Source organism: Siphateles boraxobius, unplaced genomic scaffold (genome assembly GCF_051911475.1).
Source record: "Siphateles boraxobius isolate OS27281-9 unplaced genomic scaffold, OSU_SipBor_1 1, whole genome shotgun sequence".
NCBI lineage: Eukaryota > Metazoa > Chordata > Actinopteri > Cypriniformes > Leuciscidae > Siphateles > Siphateles boraxobius.
The window spans coordinates 33,250,404-33,274,566 of NW_027508699.1; the positions used below are offsets into that span (position 1 = coordinate 33,250,404).

At 36.8% G+C, this 24,163-nt stretch overlaps 1 protein-coding gene across 4 annotated transcripts in view; it reads right to left on the reverse strand.

Annotated features, from left to right (window-relative positions):
* Positions 1 to 111: 111 nt before the first annotated feature.
* LOC143741158 (protein tweety homolog 2-like) overlaps positions 112 to 24,163 on the reverse strand; it is a 50,521-nt gene continuing 26,469 nt past the window's right edge. The window contains exons 3-15 of one of the 4 annotated variants that reach the window (XM_077233575.1): positions 23,989 to 24,100; positions 17,877 to 18,097; positions 16,377 to 16,472; positions 14,422 to 14,494; positions 11,513 to 11,582; positions 10,811 to 10,866; positions 6,300 to 6,392; positions 5,922 to 6,014; positions 5,661 to 5,803; positions 4,897 to 5,082; positions 4,617 to 4,695; positions 3,429 to 3,455; positions 112 to 2,110 (exon numbers count right to left, since the gene is read on the reverse strand). In XM_077233575.1, coding sequence (XP_077089690.1) covers positions 2,030 to 2,110; positions 3,429 to 3,455; positions 4,617 to 4,695; positions 4,897 to 5,082; positions 5,661 to 5,803; positions 5,922 to 6,014; positions 6,300 to 6,392; positions 10,811 to 10,866; positions 11,513 to 11,582; positions 14,422 to 14,494; positions 16,377 to 16,472; positions 17,877 to 18,097; positions 23,989 to 24,100 — 1,330 coding nt within the window. In that variant the 3' untranslated portion in view covers positions 112 to 2,029. Of the gene's footprint in view, positions 2,111 to 3,428; positions 3,456 to 4,616; positions 4,696 to 4,896; positions 5,083 to 5,660; positions 5,804 to 5,921; positions 6,015 to 6,299; positions 6,405 to 10,810; positions 10,867 to 11,512; positions 11,583 to 14,421; positions 14,495 to 16,376; positions 16,473 to 17,876; positions 18,098 to 23,988; positions 24,101 to 24,163 lie in introns of all 4 variants that reach the window. The other 3 variants (XM_077233565.1, XM_077233595.1, XM_077233586.1) reach the window with 3 other exon arrangements.

Consider the following 24,163-nt stretch of genomic DNA (forward strand, 5'->3'; position numbering starts at 1 on the left):
TGGAAAGTAACATTTCCCCCATTTAGTTTGAAAACCTGCCCTACTATTTACCAAGCCATGTGCTTATGTTATATACATTCCAAAATAAAAGTTCACACTCAAATGTCTCAATTCAGTTCAAAATGGTTTTATTATATCCATGTTTCTGTCCTAAGTTAGACAGAAATCAAGCACCACCTCACTGTCTGCAAAAGTGTCATTCATGCACCCCAAGTATTAAAATCAGTTGTATTAAAAACACTATGCAATAAACCAGACGGAAGCTACCATCAATCTCAAACGAGGACACGCTGTACAAAAACATCTGTCCAAATAGCTGATTTTATCAAACAATATACTGAGAATGGCACACAAGAATGGAGCAAAGAAATACAAGAATCACACAACATCTGTTACGACACAGGTTATTTACAGCTGGTTAATTCAAAGCATATGCATTGCAGCATGGGAGAAAGTTGGCTCAGTGTGCTTTGTACACTTGGTATGAAAAGGTGGTCTGAGATTTTAAGTTTCAGGTTAAATGACCTCTCATTTGTGCTTGCTGGAAATGAGGTGAAAGTCTCTCTGGATGTTAGAAACTTTTTTGGTACAAAGTGACTGTTTGGTCACAATAAACCCAAAGTGATCATGTTGTGCTTTAAAATGCCTCTACATGCATACAACAGACAGAAAAAGCTTTTATTACCCCTCTTTGTCCCATCCCTGTTAATACACAGTGGGAACTCAATGAATAAAGCAATGAAAGGGAATAAAAACAAAGGCTTTAGAGGCACAAAACATGCTTCCATTCTTGGCACATAAGACATTTAGAAAATAAAATATTCACTTCAAAATAAGATAAAAGGCATTAGTATCTGTACAGTTAGCCATCATAAAAAGTGATGACATGTTCATGAAGTTCACACTGCACAGTAGCTAAAAAACGCAAGACAACTTTTCACGAGCAACAATTGCTTAGAAAAGTACCTAGCAAACCTACTATGTTGACACTAACAATGCTGTACACTATGTAGGACTATATGCCCAATGGACAGAATATTGATGGTTCAACCAGTGTCCACACTCATATGTACAACCTTTAATATGACAAATGGGTAACCTTTAGAAGGTTATGTACTCTGGTCCCAAAAAAATAACAAATAAATAAAGGGTCCTACTTAATATTAGGTGTCTTTAACTTCTATGTTCTATGTACTATATATATATTATAATACTACTTTTTTTTAGCAGTCTTGTTAGTTAACTAAAATTACAAGTAAAATAATGTGAATAAAATAAAATAAAGCGTAACCTAAATGGCAAATAATACTAAAACACCACTGATTGTTAGGTACCATGTACTTATTGTGCTCATGTTGTATTGCAAAACACTTTTGTTGCTACTGAGTTGGGATACGGACAAGTATTGGGAAAGGTTTCGTGGTATAGCTAGGTTTAAAGGTAGGTTAATGGGTAAGCAAAGGGTCAACAGTGTAATAGATGTAATTACAGAAATTAACAACAGATGCAATTTCATGCAGGCATTTAAATAAATACAATGCTAAAATGAATGCACACAATAAGTGCATTGCACCAAATGAATCATTTAAATGTTAGTACATAGTAGTTAAAGACACTTAATATAAAGTGGGTCCAAAATATTTTTTGTAACCCACACTGAACAGTTTCTGCACTTTATAGGCAAGAGGGAAGACCAACAGTCTATTTGATGAGAAATATGATGTAAACATACAAATAAAATATTATTAGAGAGAGGATATTTCAGAAACCCACAAATGTATCAGTAGTGAGGGAAAAGATGCACAGCAACATCAGAATAATCGACAAACACACACATACATGCACGCACCCATATGGACACACACAGAGTGCTTCTAAAACCATGTTCTGCTCTCAGACTGGGGTCCTGTAACACAAATAAAGATGCGCACACATGCTGGCGTGAGTGTTTTCCATGTGTCCATATTTCCGGCGTGTAAAGAATCACACCAGACAAAACGTGTGCAGGGCAGAAGAAAACGGATCAGTTCTACGCTCGGAAATCCTCCCCGAAGTGTCTGATCTGGTCTTTGGTCATGGAGAGGTAGGTGGCTCTCATGGTTGGAGAGTACTGCGGAGAACAGCAACACAGGAGTCACAAACTCACACTATCTAGATGGCTAATTAAAGCAATCAATGACTATGCTTCAAGAGTGAAATGAAAATGAACTACACTTTTTTTTGTGTTTGTTGTGGACTAAAAGCGTCTACTATGATAGCTTGTTTCCCGCCAAAGAATAAAATAAATTTAACAAAAAAGGTAATTACGCCTTGGACAATTCTAGCTTTTCTTCTCGCAATTCTGAGATATAAACTTGCAAATAAAAGTTCTAAAGATAGAATTGCAAAATAAAAACTCATAATTGCAATAAAGATGTCAGATTTTTTCCCCGCAATTCGACATTATATCTCACAATTCTGGCTTTTTACGAAGAATAGAGAAGGAAACTTGCAAGTTTTAAAGTCAGAATTTGGATATAAACTCGCAGCTGCCAGAAAAACGTCAGTTTTTGATCTGAGAATTGTGAATTATAAAACAATTCAGATTTTATAACTTCAATTGCAAGTTTATATCCAGCAATTCTGACTTTTTCTCTCACAATTGCAAGTTTTTGGCCACGTTTACATCTGGTATTAACGCTTGGTCGATCGGATCAGAAGAGGACGACACTAAATATAAGTGTAGATGGGGTCTAAAACTTTTTGAACTTGTCCACTTTCTAACACTTCCAGAGGTAGTCGAAAAAAAAACTGATTGCTTTCATAGTGTAAACGTTCATGTGGTCGAATCGGTTCAAACAGCCAGAAAAGCCTACTGACATACTGACTTATGTCACAATACTGAGAAAGAGAATTACAAGATATAAGCTCACAATTGCAAGAAAAAAGTCTGAATTGTGTCAAAATTACCTTTTTTAATTGTATATTCCCTGGACGAAACAAGCTTCTATAAGATTACTGATGATGTCAAGGCAGGTATTTTAGCAAGTTAATATCCAAAAGACTGTAATTCTGTCATAGTTTACTCATCCTCATGTCGCTCTTAACCTGTATAAAGTTTTCATGTGACAAAAGGGTCGTAAAGGCATGCTAGTGACCGGACAACACTACAATTAGAATTACATAGAATTACAGAAAAAATGCTCTTGCAAATACATTCTGACCTCCTACCAATAAGGGGCGTGCTCTATAAAACTCATCTGTGTCTAACATACAACATGTGTGGGTGTGTCTATGAGGATCCATGCTAGGAGTAAAAAAAAAAGAAAAAAAATCACCCAAACAAAATGTATTATAAAAACAAGGGATGAAAAAAACAGAAAAATTGGGGGGAGGAACAGAGAACATAGGGACTGGGACAATAACACTGCATTCATACAGCAACTTACGCGGTTTATATATGGCTGAGAGTAAAGCTCCAAAAAGAATTGTTTTTTTTTTGTTGTTGTTGTTGTTTTTTTGATAAAATAAGAAAAATAAGAACAGAAACATACAAACAGAGAAACATACAAACAAACAAAGAAACAACGTAAAATAAGCTATTAGCAGAAGACAGTACAAAACCACTAAAGAGCAAATAGAATATTAAGAATAGAAATAATCATGTTAAGAGTTTAAAGTCAACATGAAATCCAACTTTAGCCCAATCTTAATACATGTGTGTGGTTTAATTTTTATGATGAGCACAGCTGTATTGTGAACAATAACATCACCAATGTTTGTGTGTTTTTAAGTTGATGCACCTCTAAATGGAAATACATTTTGTGAAGTTATTTCCATCAAGTCGTGCATACATTTATGGTAAAGATCTTGAATTGAGAATGGATGAGTCCAGCACTCTGTAAAGTCTCCTCCAGCACATCCCAAAGACTTTCAATGAATTTAAGATCCGGACTCAGAGGTGCCCATTCATGTGTGAAAATGATTCTTCATGCTCCCTCACAACCATTCTTTCACAATTTGAGCCTGATGAATCTTGACATTGTCATCCTGGAATATGACCATGATGTGTCTTACCACATGGTTGTTTAAGAAATGAAAAGCAACACACTCCATCAATTAGGGTTTGAAAAACTGTTGCCAAACATATAACATGCTAGAAACATAAAAATAATGATCCAATCATTGACATTTTTTGCCGATTTAAATCCAATTATTATTTTTTTCTTTGGCCGGGCAGATTGTCAGTTTATTTCAAAATGAAATTTATTCCAGTGATGGCAAAGCTGCATTTGCAGCATCATTACTCCACTCTTCAGTGTCACAAAAAGAACAGCATTTATTTGAAAGATACATTTTTTTGTAACATTATAAATGTCTTTACTGTCGCTTTTGATCAACTTAATGTGTACCTACTATATAAAAGTATTATTTAAACAAATCTGACCCACCCAAAACTTTTGAATAGTAGTGTACAGATGGTCAATTTGGATTTCATGTAGACGTTAAATTATTGTGTCCTTGTTTCGAAAAAAAAAAAAAAAAAGGTTAAATCTTTAGTGTAAATTATTGCTATCGTGTAAACATGAGTGTATGTGTGGTCATGAGAAGGACTGGACCTCTGGAGCCCAACGCACCGAAGGAGGAGGAGATCCCCTCCCGATCAGAGGCACGTTCTCATAGCGTGGGTTTCCACCAAACAGCGCAGACTGGTTCCTGACAAAACAAGACAGTGATGAATGAAAAGAGAAAGTGATGGGGAGAGTTCAAGTCAGACTGAGTGAACTTCATCTAATATTTATTACATGCAAAAGTTATTGAGTTAAGGTGTCATACAATATTCAGACACATCCATCTGAAAACAGGAAATCAGAGAATATGAAAAAGAATCAATCATGTTTAAAGGGCCACTCTTACATATATTCGGACAGGGGTGCGTTGGACACGGCCTGTGTTGGAGGGTGCAGGCTGGTCTGGCTGCCCATACTGCTACTGTAGCTACAGAAGCTGTGCATGTTGCCCTGGTGTGAATGGTGGGACGTTATTCGTCGACTCTGAGGGTTAAATGGGTCCCCGTCATCGATGTCATCGTAATCTCTATCTCTGTGGAGAGAGAAAGATAAGCATTGTATGCCATACACTAACATTCAAACATTTTTTTTTTAATTTGATACATTTAATCCTGCTTCTGGAGATATGTCTTCATGCAAAGGCTCTAACAGACCTGCCTTTAACTTTCAAAGAACTTAATTAGCTGGTTTATGGTTAAATATGGTTTTATTGGAGTTAAAGGGATAATTCACCCAGAAATGAACAATTTGCCATTTACTCACCCTCATGTTGTTCCAAACTTGAATGAATTTCTTTTCTTCTGGTGAACACAAAAGAAGATATGCAAAAGAATATGGGCAACCAAACAGGCCTCATTAAATTCCATAGTATGAGGGAAAGAAAATACTATGGAAGTCAATGGGGCCCATCAACTGTTTGGTTACCAACATTCTTCAAAATATCTTCTTTTGTGTTTAAAGTAGCAGAAGTAAGAAACTCATACAGGTTTGGAACAACTTGAGAGTGAGTAAATGACAAATTGTTCATTTTTGGGTGAACAATCACTTTAAATCCACTGTAGTCAATGTGTGTGAATGCATCATAATGCATTCTCTGTGTGTGTGCTGTACCTGTTGGCGATCTGTCGCCACGCTCTCGGTATGGCGCACAGCATGACAGAGAAGGCACAGGCCGCCAGCAGAGAGAACAGACAGAGATACAGTAACCCCTCCACACCATCATAACACACACCTATCAGCGCGTCCAGGTAGTCCTACAAACACACACATGCCACAAGAGATTAGATCCATTTTACTAATTGTGGAAATCTCATTAATCGCGCAGCATCATATTAGACAGAAGCAGGTGGGATGTGTATGAGTGCTCGCTACCTTATTGAGTCCTCGGCAGTCTAGAAGAGCAGTGAGCTGATGTAAACTGGCCTCTGAATTATTCAATAGATGCTGAATGCTCAATAAATCCCTCTGAAAAGAACCACACACACAATAGCTATGAAAAAAAAAACTCGAACTTACCAAAAAATAAAACACTTTTATAGCTTCTATCATTCACTAAGAAATGAAATAGCAAAAAATAATATATATATATATATATATATATATATATATATATATATATATATATATATATAATTATTTATTTATTTATATGTACTCATAAATATTATTTTGTTTGAATTAATTGTAAATCTGCCAAATGCATAAATGTAAATTTAATACCACAGTCTGTATGTCTTCAGGCACACTCACCTCAGCTGTGGGGAACAGAGGCACTGCAAACTGCAGGAGACCCTGTATCTGGATCTGCATGGTGGTCAGCGATCTCTGGAAGACGGTCAGCGACTGCAAAACAAACTAATTCAGGAACAGTTTGTTTTGTATAAGGACTTAGTTAACAAACTCAACATCAACAGTTCACGCATCACAGGTTCGGTTCTGATGTGCAGTTCCACTCCCTACCAGCAGAGTGAGAAACTGCACCAACCACAGTTAAAGTCCCCGTGAACCGGAAGTTGCAAACGACTTTTCTCCAGTGTTGTGACGTATTTCCGAGAGAAACGGAATACTAAATGAGGCAAAATAGTGTGCGTGGCTTTTTTTCCAACTAGCACCTGATTGGATCTAGAAAAGTAGGTGTTTCATTCAAACACACAGGCAGCCTGTGTACTGTCAGTTGGAGGGGCGTGGTTACGGATGTTAAGCAGACACCCAAACCGTCAAACCTACGTCATCAGGGAAGGTCCTCCAATGCAGAGGGGAGGGGAAATTTCAGATTTTGATTAAAGATTACGAAGCCAAAAAATTTTTTTGTGTGGATTGACTTGCATGGATGAATTGTTCACCACAAAACGATCAATTTAGGCAAACAAAGTAAGTATGGTCAATTTTGAATTCATGGGGACTTTAAACAGAGCTGCTATCACTACTGTGAGCTCTCAAATCATGAAAAAAAAATTTAGTTTGACCTACCAACTTCTTATATATATATATTCTATATATATATATATAACACAAAAAATTAGCATATTGTGATAGTTAATTATTTTCCATAATGTAATGATAAAAATTAAACTTTCATATATTTTAGATTCATTGCACACCAACTGAAATATTTTAGGTCTTTTATTGTTTTAATACTGATGATTTTGGCATACAGCTCATGAAAACCCAAAATTCCTATCTCAAAAAATTGGCATATTTCATCCGACCAATAAAAGAAGTGTTTTTAATACAAAACAAGTCAACCTTCAAATAATTATGTTCAGTTATGCACTCAATACTTGGTCGGGAATCCTTTTGCAGAAATGACTGCTTCAATGTGGCGTGGCATGGAGGCAATCAGCCTGTGGCACTGCTGAGGTGTTATGGAGGCCCAGGATGCTTCGATAGCGGCCTTAAGCTCATCCAGAGTGTTGGGTCTTGCGTCTCTCAATTTTCTCTTCACAATATCCCACAGATTCTCTATGGGGTTCAGGTCAGGAGAGTTGGCAGGCCAATTGAGAACAGTAATACCATGGTCAGTAAACCATTTACCAGTGGTTTTGGCACTGTGAGCAGGTGCCAGGTCGTGCTGAAAAATGAAATCTTCATCTCCATAAAGCTTTTCAGCAGATGGAAGCATGAAGTGCTCCAAAATCTCCTGATAGCTAGCTGCATTGACCCTGCCCTTGATAAAACACAGTGGACCAACACCAGCAGCTGACATGGCACCTCAGACCATCACTGACTGTGGGTACTTGACACTGGACTTCAGGCATTTTCAGTAGCACCTCAATGCAGTACATGAGATCCACGGGGAGGAGTCGGATCAAGATCCAAGGGGTGGAGATGGGTAGGATTAGGGTTGGGTTTAGGGATTAGGGGTGTGTTTAGGGATCAGAGGGCGGAGTTGGCTAGGTTTAGGTGTATGTAAGGTGGGAGGAGTTGGATCTGGATCCGACTCCTCCCCGTGGATTTCATGTTCCGCAGTGAGAACCATCTCGGCATTTTGGCATTTTCTTCTCCCCAGTCTTCCTCCAGACTCTGGCACCTTGATTTCCGAATGACATGCAAAATTTGCTTTCATCCAAAAAAAGTACTTTGGACCACTGAGCAACATTCCAGTGCTGCTTCTCGGTAGCCCAGGTCAGGCGCTTCTGCCGCTGTTTCTGGTTCAAAAGTGGCTTGACCTGGGGAATACGGCACCTGTAGCCCATTTCCTGCACACGCCTGTGCACGGTGGCTCTGGATGTTTCTACTCCAGACTCAGTCCACTGCTTCCGCAGGTCCCCCAAGGTCTGGAATCGGTCCTTCTCCACAATCTTCCTCAGGGTCCGGTCACCTCTTCTCGTTGTGCAGCGTTTTTTGCCACACTTTTTCCTTCCCACAGACTTCCCACTGAGGTGCCTTGATACAGCACTCTGGGAAAAGCCTATTTGTTCAGAAATTTCTTTCTTTGTCTTACCCTCTTGCTTGAGGGTGTCAATGATGGCCTTCTGGACAGCAGTCAGGTTGGCAGTCTTACCCATGATTGCGGTTTTGAGTAATGAAACAGGCTGGGAGTTTTTAAAAGCCTCAGGAATCTTTTGCAGGTGTTTAGAGTTAATTAGTTGAGTCAGATGATTAGGTTAATAGCTCGTTTAGAGACCCTTTTCATGATATGCTAATTTTTTGAGAATTTTGGGTTTTCATTAGCTGTATGCCAAAATCATCAGTATTAATACAATAAAAGACCTGAAATATTTCAGTTGGTGTGCAATGAATTTAAAATATATGAAAGTTTAATTTTTATCATTACATTGTGGAAAATAGTGAACTTCATCACAATATGCTAATTTTTTGAGAAGGACCTGTATATATATATATATATATATATATACACACACACACACAATGTAAAAGTCTTCACTGTCACTTTTGATCAATTTAATGCATCAATGCTGAATAAAATAAATATTCATTTCTTTAAAAAATAGTAGTGTATATACATTCAATAAATATATTGTTAAAAATGCTTGTATTATTACTGCAGGATGTTTGGTTCAATGGGTGAAGGGACATAAATCGACACAGACACGATGTACACACGGGTGCAAACACACACTCATATACTGTAGACTTGTAGAATAAACTCAGAGGTTTAAAAAAAGAGCTATCTGTCAGACAGGAGTGAATGTACGACACAAGTCATATCACAGACTTCACACACACTGAATAGGCAACAGGAAGTGGAGTTGCAGTGCAGATACAGTGCTAAAATGTCTGTCTAAGGAAAAAACAGTCATGCAGAAACATCACACACTCTCTTTATCTGCACACACACACACACACATATACATATATATATATATATATATATATAAAATATGGTTAGGTCAAACTAAATAAAATAAAACTTAAAATAATAAAATTAAATTACATTAAGCATTGTGTCTGAAGATGATGATTTCATTGGTATATTCCAGGGATGATCATTTTTGTATTATAATAATGAGATTATTCTGTGCTAAAAATAATGCATGGAAAAATGATTTTGTGATGAAATATGACAGGCTTTTGCTCACAAGATTCACCAGCAGGTGGAACATCAGATAAACGCATCTAAAACCTGATTAAATAAATATACTTTATTTGTACTATTTTCACCCTATTGTCTTTATGAGAAAGTGATCAAATTCACTGTGAAAACATATTTCCAGTCCAGACCACATATGAGAATAGAAGACAAGAGAGGCAAGGAATAGATAATGAAACTGAGAAGAAATATTAAACAACAACAAAAAAAGTGACAGACTGAGAGACTGAGTCTGAATAAAGGCCAATAGATATTAAACAAAGATGATACCAAGAACAGAACACAAACAGATTGACTAAATAAGATTAAAAATACCAGATATTCATCTCATTACAGGAAAATTGTCATACATTATCAGTCTGTAGAGAGCATCATCAGCACTTATTTCTCTCTGTGTGTTAATACATGTCATGCAATTGAGCTCTTGTTATGAACATCTTTGCTTTCCTTTTCTTTGTGACAACTCTATTGATCTGAGAGAGATATCTACAGTTACTCTGTTAAAGCAAGTGAAGCTGAACTGCAGCACGCTCAGATGTAGGACACTGGCCTTTTACTGCCTGACCTAAAAACCCTGAGAGATGCTGAGAGACAGGAGAAGTGAGGGAGAAAGAAACGGAGTCGGGGAAAGGGGAAAGTATGAGAAGAGGGAGATCGATAAGTCAGTTGCAGTTTGGAAAGGAGAACTGTTTCATATTGGACATTCCAAAACCTAATTACTGCAGAGAGCATTTTAGGCATCACAGGCACACTTTCAATGAGAAAACAATGAACAATATTAATTATGATTTGTAACATTGCAGTCTGAAATGAAAGTGATTAGACAGAATACAAAAGATAATACATGCAAGTCTGTCTATTGCATTGCATACAGTGTAAACAAGTGTACTACGATTTGTGAACAAATGACTCTTACCAACCGCTTCTTTTTAATGAATCAGCCATTAAGAGACAATTATTTTGAAAATATTAGTTATCGGTTTCAAGTAGTGTAATGACTCACTCACTCACTTATATATGGTTTTTTGATTTACTGTAAAAAATCTTGATTTCTCTAAAGTAGTAAAAGATTTGCAAGGAAATCAGTATTGTTCAGTAAAATGAGAATCAAAATAGCATCAATAGATTCCTTTTGATTCGCATCGCTACAGGGGATCATTTTTGGTGAGGAATTAAAGAACATAAAAAGTGTAATTGACCGTAGTACCTGCTGAAACGGGTTGGGGAGAGTCTGGCTGCAGTACAGGTAATAATGCACAATATCTAGAAAAGAAGAGGAGAAAAGAAGAAAGTGCATTACGAACAGCATGCCATACAGAATTTTCGTCTGGTTATCATTAAGATTAAATGCACCTTCTGATGCATGACATCCACTATAATAGACAGATGTCTAGAAGCCATTTTTAACCATTCAGCCAGTGGCGTTCTATTCATTTTGAGTTGATCTCCTTTAAGTCCTGTGAGCTATTAAAAAGTAGCCTCTGTAGGAATGAATTTTTCCTCTGGGATGCTCCGTCCTCAAACACCTGAGGGAGCTTCTGTCTGTCTGGTCGTGCAGAAGCATATTATGGCTGAGAACAGGATCTAAAGTTACATAATCACAGGAATGGCCATTTTACAGATGTATTCAGTCACAGTGATTATGGAGCAGGATTAAAGGTCGCTCAGATTAACCTTTTAAACTATTCAAGCACTTGATAGTGTAAAAATGCCATTTCATGCAAATGTGTTCACTGAAGAACCATAATCCCCATTCATAAAAAGAGATTAAATGAACCGGCCATGATTGTGTGTGTGTGTGTGTGTGTGTGTGTGTCTGTGTTTGTGCGTGCGCGTGTGTGTGCGCGTGTATGTGTTCATGTCTGTATTTTTCAAACAAAAATACATTTAGAATAAGATATACACTCACCAGAGCTGATTACGTCTTTTGTTTGGTTCATTAGAAATTTGTCTGGTGCAACACAGAAATCACTTGTGCCCTAGACCGCAAAACACACATAAAAGAGAAAAAGCTGCAATAAATTAAAAGATACACTACATCATTAAAAAACATTTGGGGTCGATTAGATTTTTAAATGTTTTTTTTTTTTTTTTTTTTTTTTTTAAAGAAGTTACTTACTGTATGCTCACCAAGGCTGCATTTAATTGATCAAAAATACAGTAAAAACAGTAATATTTTGTAATATTATTACAATTTAAATTTTAAGTTTTCTATTTCAATACTTTTTTAAATTCCTTTGAAGGTTAAGCTAAAATTTCAGCGTCATTACTACGGTCTTCAGTCTCGCATGATCCTTTAGAAATAAATCTAAAATCAAGCAACATTTCTTATTATTGTCACAACTGAACACAATTGTGCTGCTTGGTATTTTTGTAGAAAGTTCAAAAGAACTGCATGTATTTGAAATTTACAATTTAAAAGTCTTTTCTGTCGCTTTTGATCAATTTAATGCATCAATGCTGAATAAAAGTATTAATTTATTTAAAAGATGTCAACCTTTCAATGGTAGTGTGTATATATATATATATATATATATATATATATATATATATATATATATATATATATATATATATATATATATATATATTCAATAAATATATTCAATAAATATATTGTTAAAAATGCTTGTATTATTAGTGCAGGATGTTTGGTTCAATGGGTGAAGGGACACAAATCGACATAGACAGGAAGTACACACTGGAGCAAACACACAATCATATACTGTAGACTTGTAGAATAACCTCAGAGGTCAAAAAAACAGCTATCTGTCAGACAGGAGTACGAATGTACTGAATGTACGACACAAGTCATATCACAGACTTCACACACACTGAATAGGCAACAGGAAGTGGAGTTGCAGTGCAGATACAGTGCTAAAATGTCTGTCTAAGGAAAAAAAAACAGTCATGCAGAAACATCACACACTCTCTTTATCTGCACATCCTCAGGTGGTCAAAGAAGAAATATTTCGGTCAACAATAAATTTGCATTCAGCGATGACAATTGTTCCATTCTACCAGGAGAGATTTCTCTGACAAGGCAACAAAAAGACTCAGATGAAGAAACAATGACAGTACAAAATTAAAAAAAGAAGTCTATGTCAATGATGCTACTGCCATCCTATTAGAAATTCCTCAGCTGCAAAGAAATCTAGGCTTTATCACATGGTGACTCATTAGGAGCCTTTATTTTTCTACAGTAATACACAATCTATCAACTTTAAAACATTCCCCTCATCCTGTCTCAGCGCAAGGAAGTCTAAAGTCAAGTCCGCATCTTGTTGAAATCCTAAGGCTCAATACCTTGTGCTATGCATTAATTCATTAGCCATGAAGACAGGATCAAAGCCCTGTGTGTGTGTGTCTAACGCCTGCAGGAACGATGAGTTCATTACAGCGAATGAGCGTGACCACTGAAGCTGAAGAGGTGGTACATCAACATTTCTCTCTTAATGAGCTGATAGGGGAAATATTTGCAACCTGGATGTATAAACTAAATTAGTCACAGAAACATAAATCGGTATATCTGTAACCAGAACATGCGGTGTGCCAATGAGTGTGTATTTCAGTGTTTAAATATGAAATTATCAATAAAATAATATTTCTGTAACACTTTGCATTTTTTTTAATCACATTTTAGTTTAAAGCAGAACTTGCTTGTAATATTAGTTTGTTTTTTAACACAACCTGTAAAAATAGCACAACGGAAAGTTTCCATTCTTTGTTATTTCTGAGTCTCATTCCCTCTCTCATATCATTCAATTCAGGCTGCAAACTCGCATACATGTATATATTCTAACTTGAGTTGTGAGTTTGCAGGCTACATAGTGCTCTGGACTGTGATTAGATTCACACTAGATTCAGAGGTGGGAGAACCGCTGTGCAGGAAACACTTGTGTATTTGGAAATAGATTGGCAAGTAGAACACATGGACCAGGATTTTCTCACACAGAAAAATCTCCCTTTAAACGCACGCACGCTTTAAGATAAAACTGTTTTTATTGAGCTATGAGATTTTCCCTGTAGTGTGCTGGGAACTTTTGGCAGAGTTCTGAGCCTAAAATAAGGTAAAAAAGAACTATCAGCTCATCCACACAGCCAGATTTTACGTAATCAATTTGATTTGAAATGTACTAAATTCTTCTAGGTTGTCAACAAAATGTTGTTTTGGAAGTAATGTCTGAATAAAAACAGTCACAGGGTCTTTTTAACTGAAGGTGGGCCTACATTCCTTAATTTCTATGCATGCCGTCATATTAAGCGTTGCAAAAAAAGAGATTTAGACAATGCTTTTGAGGAGCTGAGAAGTTCAATGTTTGACAAATTGTATAAATCATTTTTATTTATTTTCATACCCAAAAGGACAAAACAGCAGATTCCTCTGCCACTATTATAAAAGGTTACATTCCTTGCACTTTCTTTTATTTCCCTCTCCTTCATTGATGTGGTTTAACGAAATCTGCCACATTTTACTCTTTTCCCAATAAACACATAAACCACAGTGATTTTGATAGCACACCCACCCACATCAAACGCAATAAAATGGAAGTTTATCACCTCCTTCAGGCAAGCAGACGGCAGTTGACTAGTATTTGTCATGCTTTGCCACATAAACAAGCTTTTGATAGCGATGGACTCACAGTGACCCACCTCAAGTGCATATCAAAACCAAATAACATCACATACACACTATGATATGACATGCAGTGTTCAGGATGGAAATGCTGATAATGTGTGTCTTGAATTCTCCATATCTCAGATAATGACCTGAACCGAATCACTGATTGTACAACAGGCTTGTTGGATAAAACTCACCACTGCAGTGGCCATATCAGCTCCGAGAGACGCCCAACTCAGTATCAGAGTCAGAACCCCGAACACCATCATCCTGCACACACACACCATAAATAATACAGTACGATAAACAAATTTGGTACTGTGCTGGGTCGCCACTTGACGGCCAATATAAAATCCAGCTGAGAAACCAGTTCAGAAATAAAGTATGACAATATGGGTACTTAATTGTCATAAAACAGATGGAAATACTGTACCTTTAACATTTTGTTTCTATTGTGCATTATGTAATTTTCGCCGCATATTCTAAGCAATAACAAAGGCGTAGCTTGATGATGCTGTGAAGTATCATGAAATGATGGGAGTCGTCGTCTTTACCTCCACTGCCAATGGTAATCATTCCGACTGGACTCACAAATCACGTTCATGGATTAGGTAATGAAATAAAGTTTTATAACAATAATGTTTGATCATTTTATTTCATTCTAATGAATTATCTGTAAGTAACAATGTTTAATGCTAAATTACTACTCATATGTCCGTTTATTGGTCAAATTAAATGGTGTTCAAAACAATCACACTAAAAGTACACACTCAGAATTAACAAAAAGGCTGACTTACTATTTTTGTTTAACATATACTGTATTTAATTACACTTGTTCACCAGACTTGCGTTAGGGAATGCCACACATATATTGATCCTTGTTTTATTTCTCTTCTTGTCCATAACTCTTCTTCACCCATACGTTTATGTTTCTTGGAATTATCTTTGACGACAGAACCTGCTGCAAACGATAATGAATAATTGTGGTCCACGACAACAGAGTGGCGTGCTAGATGGTACAACTAATACTTCTGCGTTTTTTTTCATGAGACTCACTGTGTTGCCAAGGTTTCTACGGCAATAAAAGCGGACACAGAGGATAATGCTGACATCACGCCATTGACAGGCGACGCAATGAGGGATGTTACACTGGCTTAAATTGAGAATTTCTCTTGATTTAAACATTGCTGGAAACATTTGGGATAATGTATTACAGAAGTGAACAACATATAACACTGCGCTAGTGGTTTTTGGATATTTTAATGCATAAATCTTACATATTGTGCCGATTATAATGCAATGCAATTTTTTTATGCAAAAATAAGGAGAAATTCCTTTTTTTGGACCACAGATAAGATGGACCAGAAAAAAATTCTCCTCCTTTTTTTGAGGAGAAATGGCCTTGTTTTGGTGAGATTCAACCAAACGTAGGTATAGCACAGTTTGTGCTTTGTGTTTGTGTCCATTTGGGTGGACACACCAATATGGCCAACTGAGCTTATTCCACAGATGTTGTACCTCTTTCTAAACAATGGTTGTGTTCCATATACACCATCACTGAGCTCAACTTAAAATCTTTCTCATAACATAATCCTTATGTTTCTATAAGACTGCAGAGCACTTTCAATGCTTTACTTTATATTGAGCATGACAGCAGACATTCTCTGTTCAGAAATGCACTGTGCGTCTAAATGAAATGCTTTCCACTCTAGGAAATACTAGTATGCAGTAAAATCCAGCTGATAAATTAATCAATTACTTATGCCTAACTTATTAGTTTCCTTTTAAATTTGTAATTTAGATGAGAACTGTGGTGAAACTCAAAATACTGTTCTTTTCAGGTGAATATCATTACTTCAGACAATCCTTTGAGAATGAGGAGAACATTTTATTCGTTTCTTTTCTCTTTGATCTTTCTTCTAATTAACTTGTTTAAAGGGGGTCATATCATACATTTTTTATTGTTTTTCTTCCCTTAGATAAAGTTTTTCATGTCAAAACAGTAATTTTCATCCCCGATCTGAACCTTAAAATGAAATAAATGGTCATGGAGAGGATGTTTTCTGAAAGTTGTTTTTTGTATGTCTATCAAAAGATCAAGGAAATATGACCCAGTATTTATCAGTGTAACATAATGTAGTTTTGTACTCACGTAGTGAGCAGCCAGCGGGATTGTTTGGCCAGACCCAGACAAGCAGCAAGACAGATGATCAGATCCAATATTAGTATCAGGAGGTATGTCAACCACCTTCAGAAGAAAGAAGATCCAACAGAAAGAGATTTTGTTATAAGCATTGAATAAAAAAACATTACATGTCATGAACTTAGATGCTGGAAAGAATTCACAGAATAAGAAAAATGACAAATAAAAAAAAAGGCATAACATTCTAACACTGCATGGTTTCACACTGCACAAATTTGGTAGTGCAATGTGGGGTTAACAGCACAAAAGCGACCCTTTCCGGATCAAGAATTCATAACCCCGGGTAGAAAGTGCCGCTTAAATTATAAGTGTGAATTTGTGTGAAACCCGGGGTTAAAAGCAGCGTTTAGAACGACAAAAACCTTTCAAGCACAGTGTGAAAAGACTTTTGAATAGAAATGTGTTTAATTTAAAGTTTTTTGCATTGTCACGCAAAATGCACTATATATTCTTTAAATTTAATTTTAAAAATGACAAAGTTATTTTGTCTCTTTTTTCTCAGTTGTTTCACATAGAGACAATAGAGACATTTGATTAAGTCTCCAGCTTCTCAGATTTTCTGAGGTTCTTCAACATGATCTCAAATCGATTTCAAAGTCAAAAATACAATAAAATTCTTAATATGAACAAACATTTTTCATCGGATTCAAGACCAAGCTATCTGAGCTATCCACATTCATAATATTCTCATCTTTTATGTCAACAATTGTTTCATTTGTGTCATTATTACTTCTCCAAAGAAATGTTAGGTTGCATTTTAAGTTATATACTTCAGTGAAACATGACCGAGACTCTCCTGAGCTACGATAGCAATCTCCAAGTGATAAAATCTTTTTTGCTGGTGTGTGTGTGTGTTGGCGAGGCCACTCCAGAGAGCTCTTCGTCTCTGAAAATAATTCATAATAGATGAACAACTTCTATAGGAATTAATATTTCATACGCTGAAACGTTGTCAGAGCAGAATAGATGACCGTGTCTCTTCATATAAACTACTCTTAGACACACATGCACACACACATTCACATTATCACATGTCAGCTATATTAATATGCCTCCTATAAAAGATGAACTTTTCTGGCAACCTACACTAAAGAATTGTGACATCACTTTTCAACCTGCCATCTGCAATGTGGAATGATGACAGGAATATGAATCCAGTACTGGCGGATGTTTTGATGAATGGCCAGCAGTGAAGCTGCAGCAGTAAATAGCATGTGATCTATAGTGTCTAACACAAGGAAATTACTTTAAATCCAACTATAAAACAGACTGTACACACATGTAGTCATGCATTAGCAGTTGATGGACTACTATGGAGCTTCACTCATATTTCATAATGATTTTTCCTGCTACAAACCAAGAGTGGAAAATAGACATGCATTCTGCAGAAAATGAAATACAGGAGAGGTACATTATGGTAAAATTCAAGGTGACAGCTCTCATCATTACCTGTAATACTCCACGTATGCAGTCTGATCGGCTATGGCGGCCAGGTCTACTTTTGCCTTTTCCCAGTCAGGAAGCCCCAGTAGTTGCTTAATGATGTTATCTGACATCTGTTGCATGAACTGTAGCGTCTGCACAAAGTCTCCCCGTGCGGCAAAGATCTCGCCCAGTCGAGACAAGTGCTCATTTAGGCCGCTCTGCATGCCTCCCATAGTACCCGTCACCTACGAGAGTGAATATCATTGTGAGTGCAATCAGAAATACTTTGATGGTTTTATAATGACATATTCAGCCAGTCAAAAAGGGTGTTTTTTTGTTTGTTTAAGAAATTAATACCTTTATTCAGCAAGGATGCATTAACTTGCATTAATTACCATTTATCAAAAAGTACTTAAAGGTAACATGGTTTCCACAAAAATATTAAGCAGCAAAATGGTTTTCAACTCTGATAATAAGAAAAGTGTCTTGAGCAAATCAACATATTAGAATGATTTCTGAAGGATCATGCATCATACAGTAATAATGCTGAAAATTCAGATTTGCCAACACAGGAATAAATTATATTTAAAAACAAGTATTTTTTTAATTGTAATAATATTTCACAATATTGCGGTTTTTAATGTAGTTTGATGAAATAAATGCAGCCTTGTTGAGCATAAGAGACTAACATCTTACCGACTTACTTCATTAGTTGCAATTATAAGTTATAGACTTGAATGGAAACATGTAAAACTGCAGACTTAACAGACACGCAACTGTCTCTTATGTGATTCATAAAAATCAATCTAAAATATTGACAAGGGGAAAAAAAAGCTTTTGCAGAATCTTTTCATGTTGTTTACATTTCATTACTAAAAACCTTTAGATCACATTTAAATAATCAATTTAAAATGCAATAAATTAAATTGAAAAGCTTTTAAAGTTCACACTGCTAATTTAACTTAACTTGTTCATCTAGATGACATGCACATTAAATGCAGAAAAAATAAGAACACAAAAATACATGATGTCCTGTTTTACATTAACTCTTATCAAATATCTCTGCTTTCCTATTTTTGCAATGGTAAAACTAAAGTAGGCAAAGTGAGAAAGAACTGCATGAGGAAAGGCCCAGCTCTAAAAAGAGCTGTTTTCTGGTCAAACAACCACAAAGTAACGTAGCCTGCATGCAACCAAATTTGTGTTCCCTCATGCTTTCTCAAAGACCAACCCAAAAGCTTCATTAAATAGAGTGGGTTATGTTAGAAAAAAGAAAACAGATGGGTGCATGTACATACAGCATTTTTAAAGTTCAATAAAAGCTAAAAACAGCACAGGATCAGGGGATTCCCAGACAAATGCTCTACATCCTGAAATCAAATACTCATGGCCCAGACTCAATTCCCAGCAGCCCTTCTTTGGGTTATGACATCATGACTCGAGAGTGTGGTGATCTCATACCCAAAGCTGTGAGAAACTCAATTCCACATTGATTATCTAGTTTGACCAGATCTCTCAACTGTGCTGCATTCTCCTGAATCAATGTATCTTCTTGAAATACACAGGCTCTGATGTTTTATTTAAGGTCTGAGAGTGATTGTGAGTTTCAGATGAACTTGCACTAAATATTGTGTACTTTTCTTGGGCATAGCAAAGTTTATTGTGTGGCCACAACTGCAAAAACATCCTTAATATCAAAGCTGAACGTAATCCAATAATCCAGCTAATGAAGAAACGCTAGACATCTGTGTTTCCTAAGCCACAGCTGTAATGCATAGGAAATGGTTAAGATACGAAACCGAGATTTTTCTCCCAGCGCTGCAGCTCTAATTGATTGTCTCTGGTTTCTGCAGGCGCTGGGCTTCTGCAATTAAATTTGAATGGGAAAGTTGAAGCGTGAAATGGAACACAAGCACTAAGTGGTGCTGCCTGCTCTATATCTAGATACGATTTTCTATTTCTCTATTAAATTGGTTTGGGGAGGGGGTGATGACCTAACTGCTTACAGGTCTTCTTCTAATAATGGCTGTGGAAATGTCTGGGGATTTGCTGGTGGAACTAGTTCAGAGGTTCTCAAGATAGTTACTGAGCATTTAAAGACCAACAATGGAACAAAGACTGCAAAGTTTTACGATACAAATCCGATGTGACTCTTAAGAGGGGTTGAAACTTGAGCTTTTTAGGGTTCAAAACCTGTCTGACATCGAAGGGGGGGGGACAAGGTCAGGAACTCAAATCACAACAATCAAATTCACTTTGTCTTCAAATTCTCCTTCAGCAAACGTTTGATTATCTGCCTCATGGGTGATGGATAAACAGCTCTCAGCTCCACAAAAGTCTTTATTACCCAATTTTCTCTAGCAGTTAACTGATATGTGTGTGAAGAATATCAAGAGAATTGTGATTATTTTCCGTGGGTGAGGATTTCAGTGAGTGTTTGGGATGTTTGAAATGGTAAGCGTGCCACAACTTTTCCACCAACCACTAGCAAAAACTTTCAAAACTCTTCAGAAAAACACCTTCCTTGCATCTTTTAACACATTTCAAAAGTTCCATCCTAAATATAGTCAGTCACTTGAACTGCTAATAATCACATGATCTACAGTCTGATTAACTCTTTCCCTGCCAGTGTTAACAACAAAATGGGGGAAAAAAGAGAAGACAAGTATATAAAAAAGAAAAACAGAAAGGAAAGAGAACAAACTGGACAGAGACCAGTCAACCTCCATTCCACAGATTGAAAAAAAAAATAGTAGTTTATAAATCACAACTCTGTCAAACAGACTTTGCCTCCAAACTATTTTCCTTCAGGTTTTCTTGAACAAGTCATTCTGAAGCCTTTAGCCTAGACTGAAAAGTCCTCAAATGTGACACTTTAATCTTTGCCTTCAAACATTTCACTGACTGCTTCATTAAAAAAAACCCATCAAACTCTGGATAAAGTTACACATGAGGAAAACATATTTATGGTAAAGGAGCTAGCATGAGCCCAAAAAATGTTTGCTTTCTATTCAAAGCAATAAAAGAAGTGACCTTCACAAGCTGAGAGGACAGTATAAAACGACCCAGCGCTCTGCATCATGTCACACCCTGCAGAGAAAAAATGTATTTATGGAACAACAGAGCTCTGGGTTGACATTGTTATACTATAGCCACCCTCTTTAAAAAAAAGGCGAAAATATTATCTTCTTTTCCTGTATTGACAACAAAATTATTGAACATTTCTAGAATTATTACAAAAATACTGTTCATTAACACGTTAACCTTTTAGGTGGCATGTTGTCACAATGACCATGTTGTTTATTGACACTGATTTTAGAAGAATAATTTTGTACAAAATATGAAAATATTATCTAAAACAATAATATTGAGAATTTACGGAGCCTGTAAATGGTACATGGAGGTGGATTTTTTTTATGCTTTCGCGTTCCCCAAAGAAATTTTGTGTTTGATCACAAAACCGTTGCATTCCCTTGCAAAAACTTTTGCAATCTCCAGAGAAAGTTTGCATTTGGAAAAAAAGTTTTGCGAGTGAATAAAGTTACTCAGGGGAAACGCAAAATATTTGCGAGAGGATTGAAGATGCATTGACATAATTGTTTCTCCGGTCTCATATTTTTTCCATCACCATGCCTCATTAGGTGCTCAGTATGAATTAATAATAATAAAAATGATAAATAAATGTAAAAAAATATATTTTTGTTTATTATTTAATTTATTAAAATTAAATTAAATAAAAAGGTATACTTTATTCATTTGAATATAGTACAGTAAAACAATAAATTAAATAAGAATTCATAAAAAAAAATTATAAAGTGTATACAACATAAAACAATGAGTCGGTTTGCTCCTAAATGTCTCTAATTCATTATGGTTCTCCTCTTCTGTAACCCAAACCAAATAATTTATGTCCTTGATAATCCTTAGGTGCCTCTGTGCACACAAAACAGATCCTCACAGGAAACCACACAGTTCATTTGCAAGCACAGCGGGGGTGTTGAGAGGAGGTGAACAAGAGACCTTATGGCCCAGAACCAATAAACCCTAAAACCAAGCAGTCACCACTCACCACTCAACACTCCAGAAAAAAGTCTGTTACTCCTCTTAACTCATTTGAAAGGGCTGCAAAGTGATCCCAAACAAAACGAGTGTGTGTGTGTGTGTGTGTGTGTACATGAGTCCATGTGTGAGACCAAGCATCTGCGTGCAATGGATGCCAAATTAAATCATTGTTTGCAGGCAGGCAAAACCATTGAAGAGCCTCAATCAGGAAGTTGAAGGTTTCACAAGTGACTTCATCAAAGCCTTTGTCTCAAAGTTCATGGCCAATTATGTGCAATGCATGCAGGGTTTTCAGACAGTGGACACTTTGTGCTATTGGTCTTGAAGGAGCAATCCAAGAATAGAGGGTCTCTTTTGCTTGATGGCAGGCTTAGATAAATGTACTGATGATTCTTGAAGCTATCAAAGCTGACATTAATCTGAGGTCATGACCTGGATATCTAAAACATCTCTAGCCCTTCCGAGCACCATTACATCATTTTCTCACAGCTCAGGACTGTTATCTCCTTTAGGCCGAATGCTAATGAAAATTATGGCTGATTCTTCCCCCGAAAGTGCAGTTCCTAGGTCAGTTTTGCCTTTTGGCTCGTGATGACTCAGACCGTGTGTTGAGAGGACCAAGTTGACCTCAGACAAGTGTGTGCCTCATAATTCAGAGTGAGACAGAAACAGATGCATTAATCTCCATTAGTGCAGATGGGGAGCTAATCCTCAACTCCTCAACGGTGTAAGCTGGCAGATGCTCGGAGCGCCTTCAGTCTCGGTTCGGTTCAGAACAACAGCATAAACACTGGCCTGAAGGCTCATAAAAGAGGTGTAAGTGAGAAGAACACGTGTGGATTATTGATCTATAGCTTGTGAGATGTTTGCACTCAGATCTATACCTTTTTTAAGTTCTATATAGAAACAAATGCATCAGCTACACACTTGGAAATAAATATATGGTTATGATTGACGATGTCATCACTGATTGACGATGTCATCACTTTGTTCAATGGACCTCAAACTCGCAATATTCAGGATTGACGACTGTTTTACTAACAGGTGTGACTCTCAAAATGTCCTGTTCAAACAACAGTTGCTGTATGTCTGTGTGGAAAGAATGATAGATGGAATGACAGACAGACCGATAGATTGATAGACAGATCACACCTGATCAATGGCTGACAGGGGATATTTTCAGGAAAACAGTCATTATTTTTTCCTGTAAAATGACACACTTCACCTTTAAAGGGGGAAATAGGTGAACTAATCATTGCTTTTGCAGTTTTTCAGTCCACCAGGAAATGAAATAGCTAAAACTCACAACCAGAGGCATGAAAGGCCCGAACGAGTGCATGAAATTGGTGCGTGAAGCAGGATTAAAGCGTCTTAGTGTCACTGTCAGCTCTACGCATTTGAATCAGAAAAACGGAGACGGATATAAATAGGTCTGGCTGAAGATGCATGAATTAGGTTTTATTCATGCCACAGCCTTCAAGGCCTTGAAAGGGACAATGACGAAAGGAAAAAGAGGCCTTAATAATGGCACAAACATAAAAGGCTGTAAAAACCAATTTGAGGTATTTTCTTCAACTACTCCATATCACAGGAACGAACTTGAGTGAGTCTCCTAACACGCATATACACCTCTCGTCGTTCACGGGATCAACATTTTTTCAAAGAGACATGCGGTGGCATGTCAACTCCATATATCTTCAATGGTGCACTTGCTATTGCAAAAGGGATGTCAGAAAATCAATCATGCGCTCAGTGGGGGAACCCATGAAACTTTAGCAGCTCTGATTGGCAGAAAAAAAAAAAGATTTTACAGAAGCAGACAACTGAACTCTGAGAATATAGGGACCATCTGGTTGAGGTTTGGTTGGAAGGAACGCCTTGATAGAAAGTGCAGAACTATTTTCAGGGAGGGAAAAGAGATAATGTTAGAGCTTTTGGAAGGAGAGAATTTGGTTGGGAGAAGTCAACGAGACTATTGGGACATTTCGGCTGAAACTTGTCAAGACTGTTGAATTAGTAAGTCAAAAAACAGTCTGAATGTGTCATCTAAAGTCGCTGCTATATTTGTACTTACCAAACTGTCCACTCCTGCCAGTGTGTGATTGGCATTATAGAGGGAATAGGTCAGCTGATACACCCCATCATTGGTTTCACTGTTTCCATAGAAACCAACTCCCACAGCAACACTGAAAAGTCAAAAGGTGAAAAGTTAAAATTAATTGTAATCATCAGGGCCTCACAGAATATGC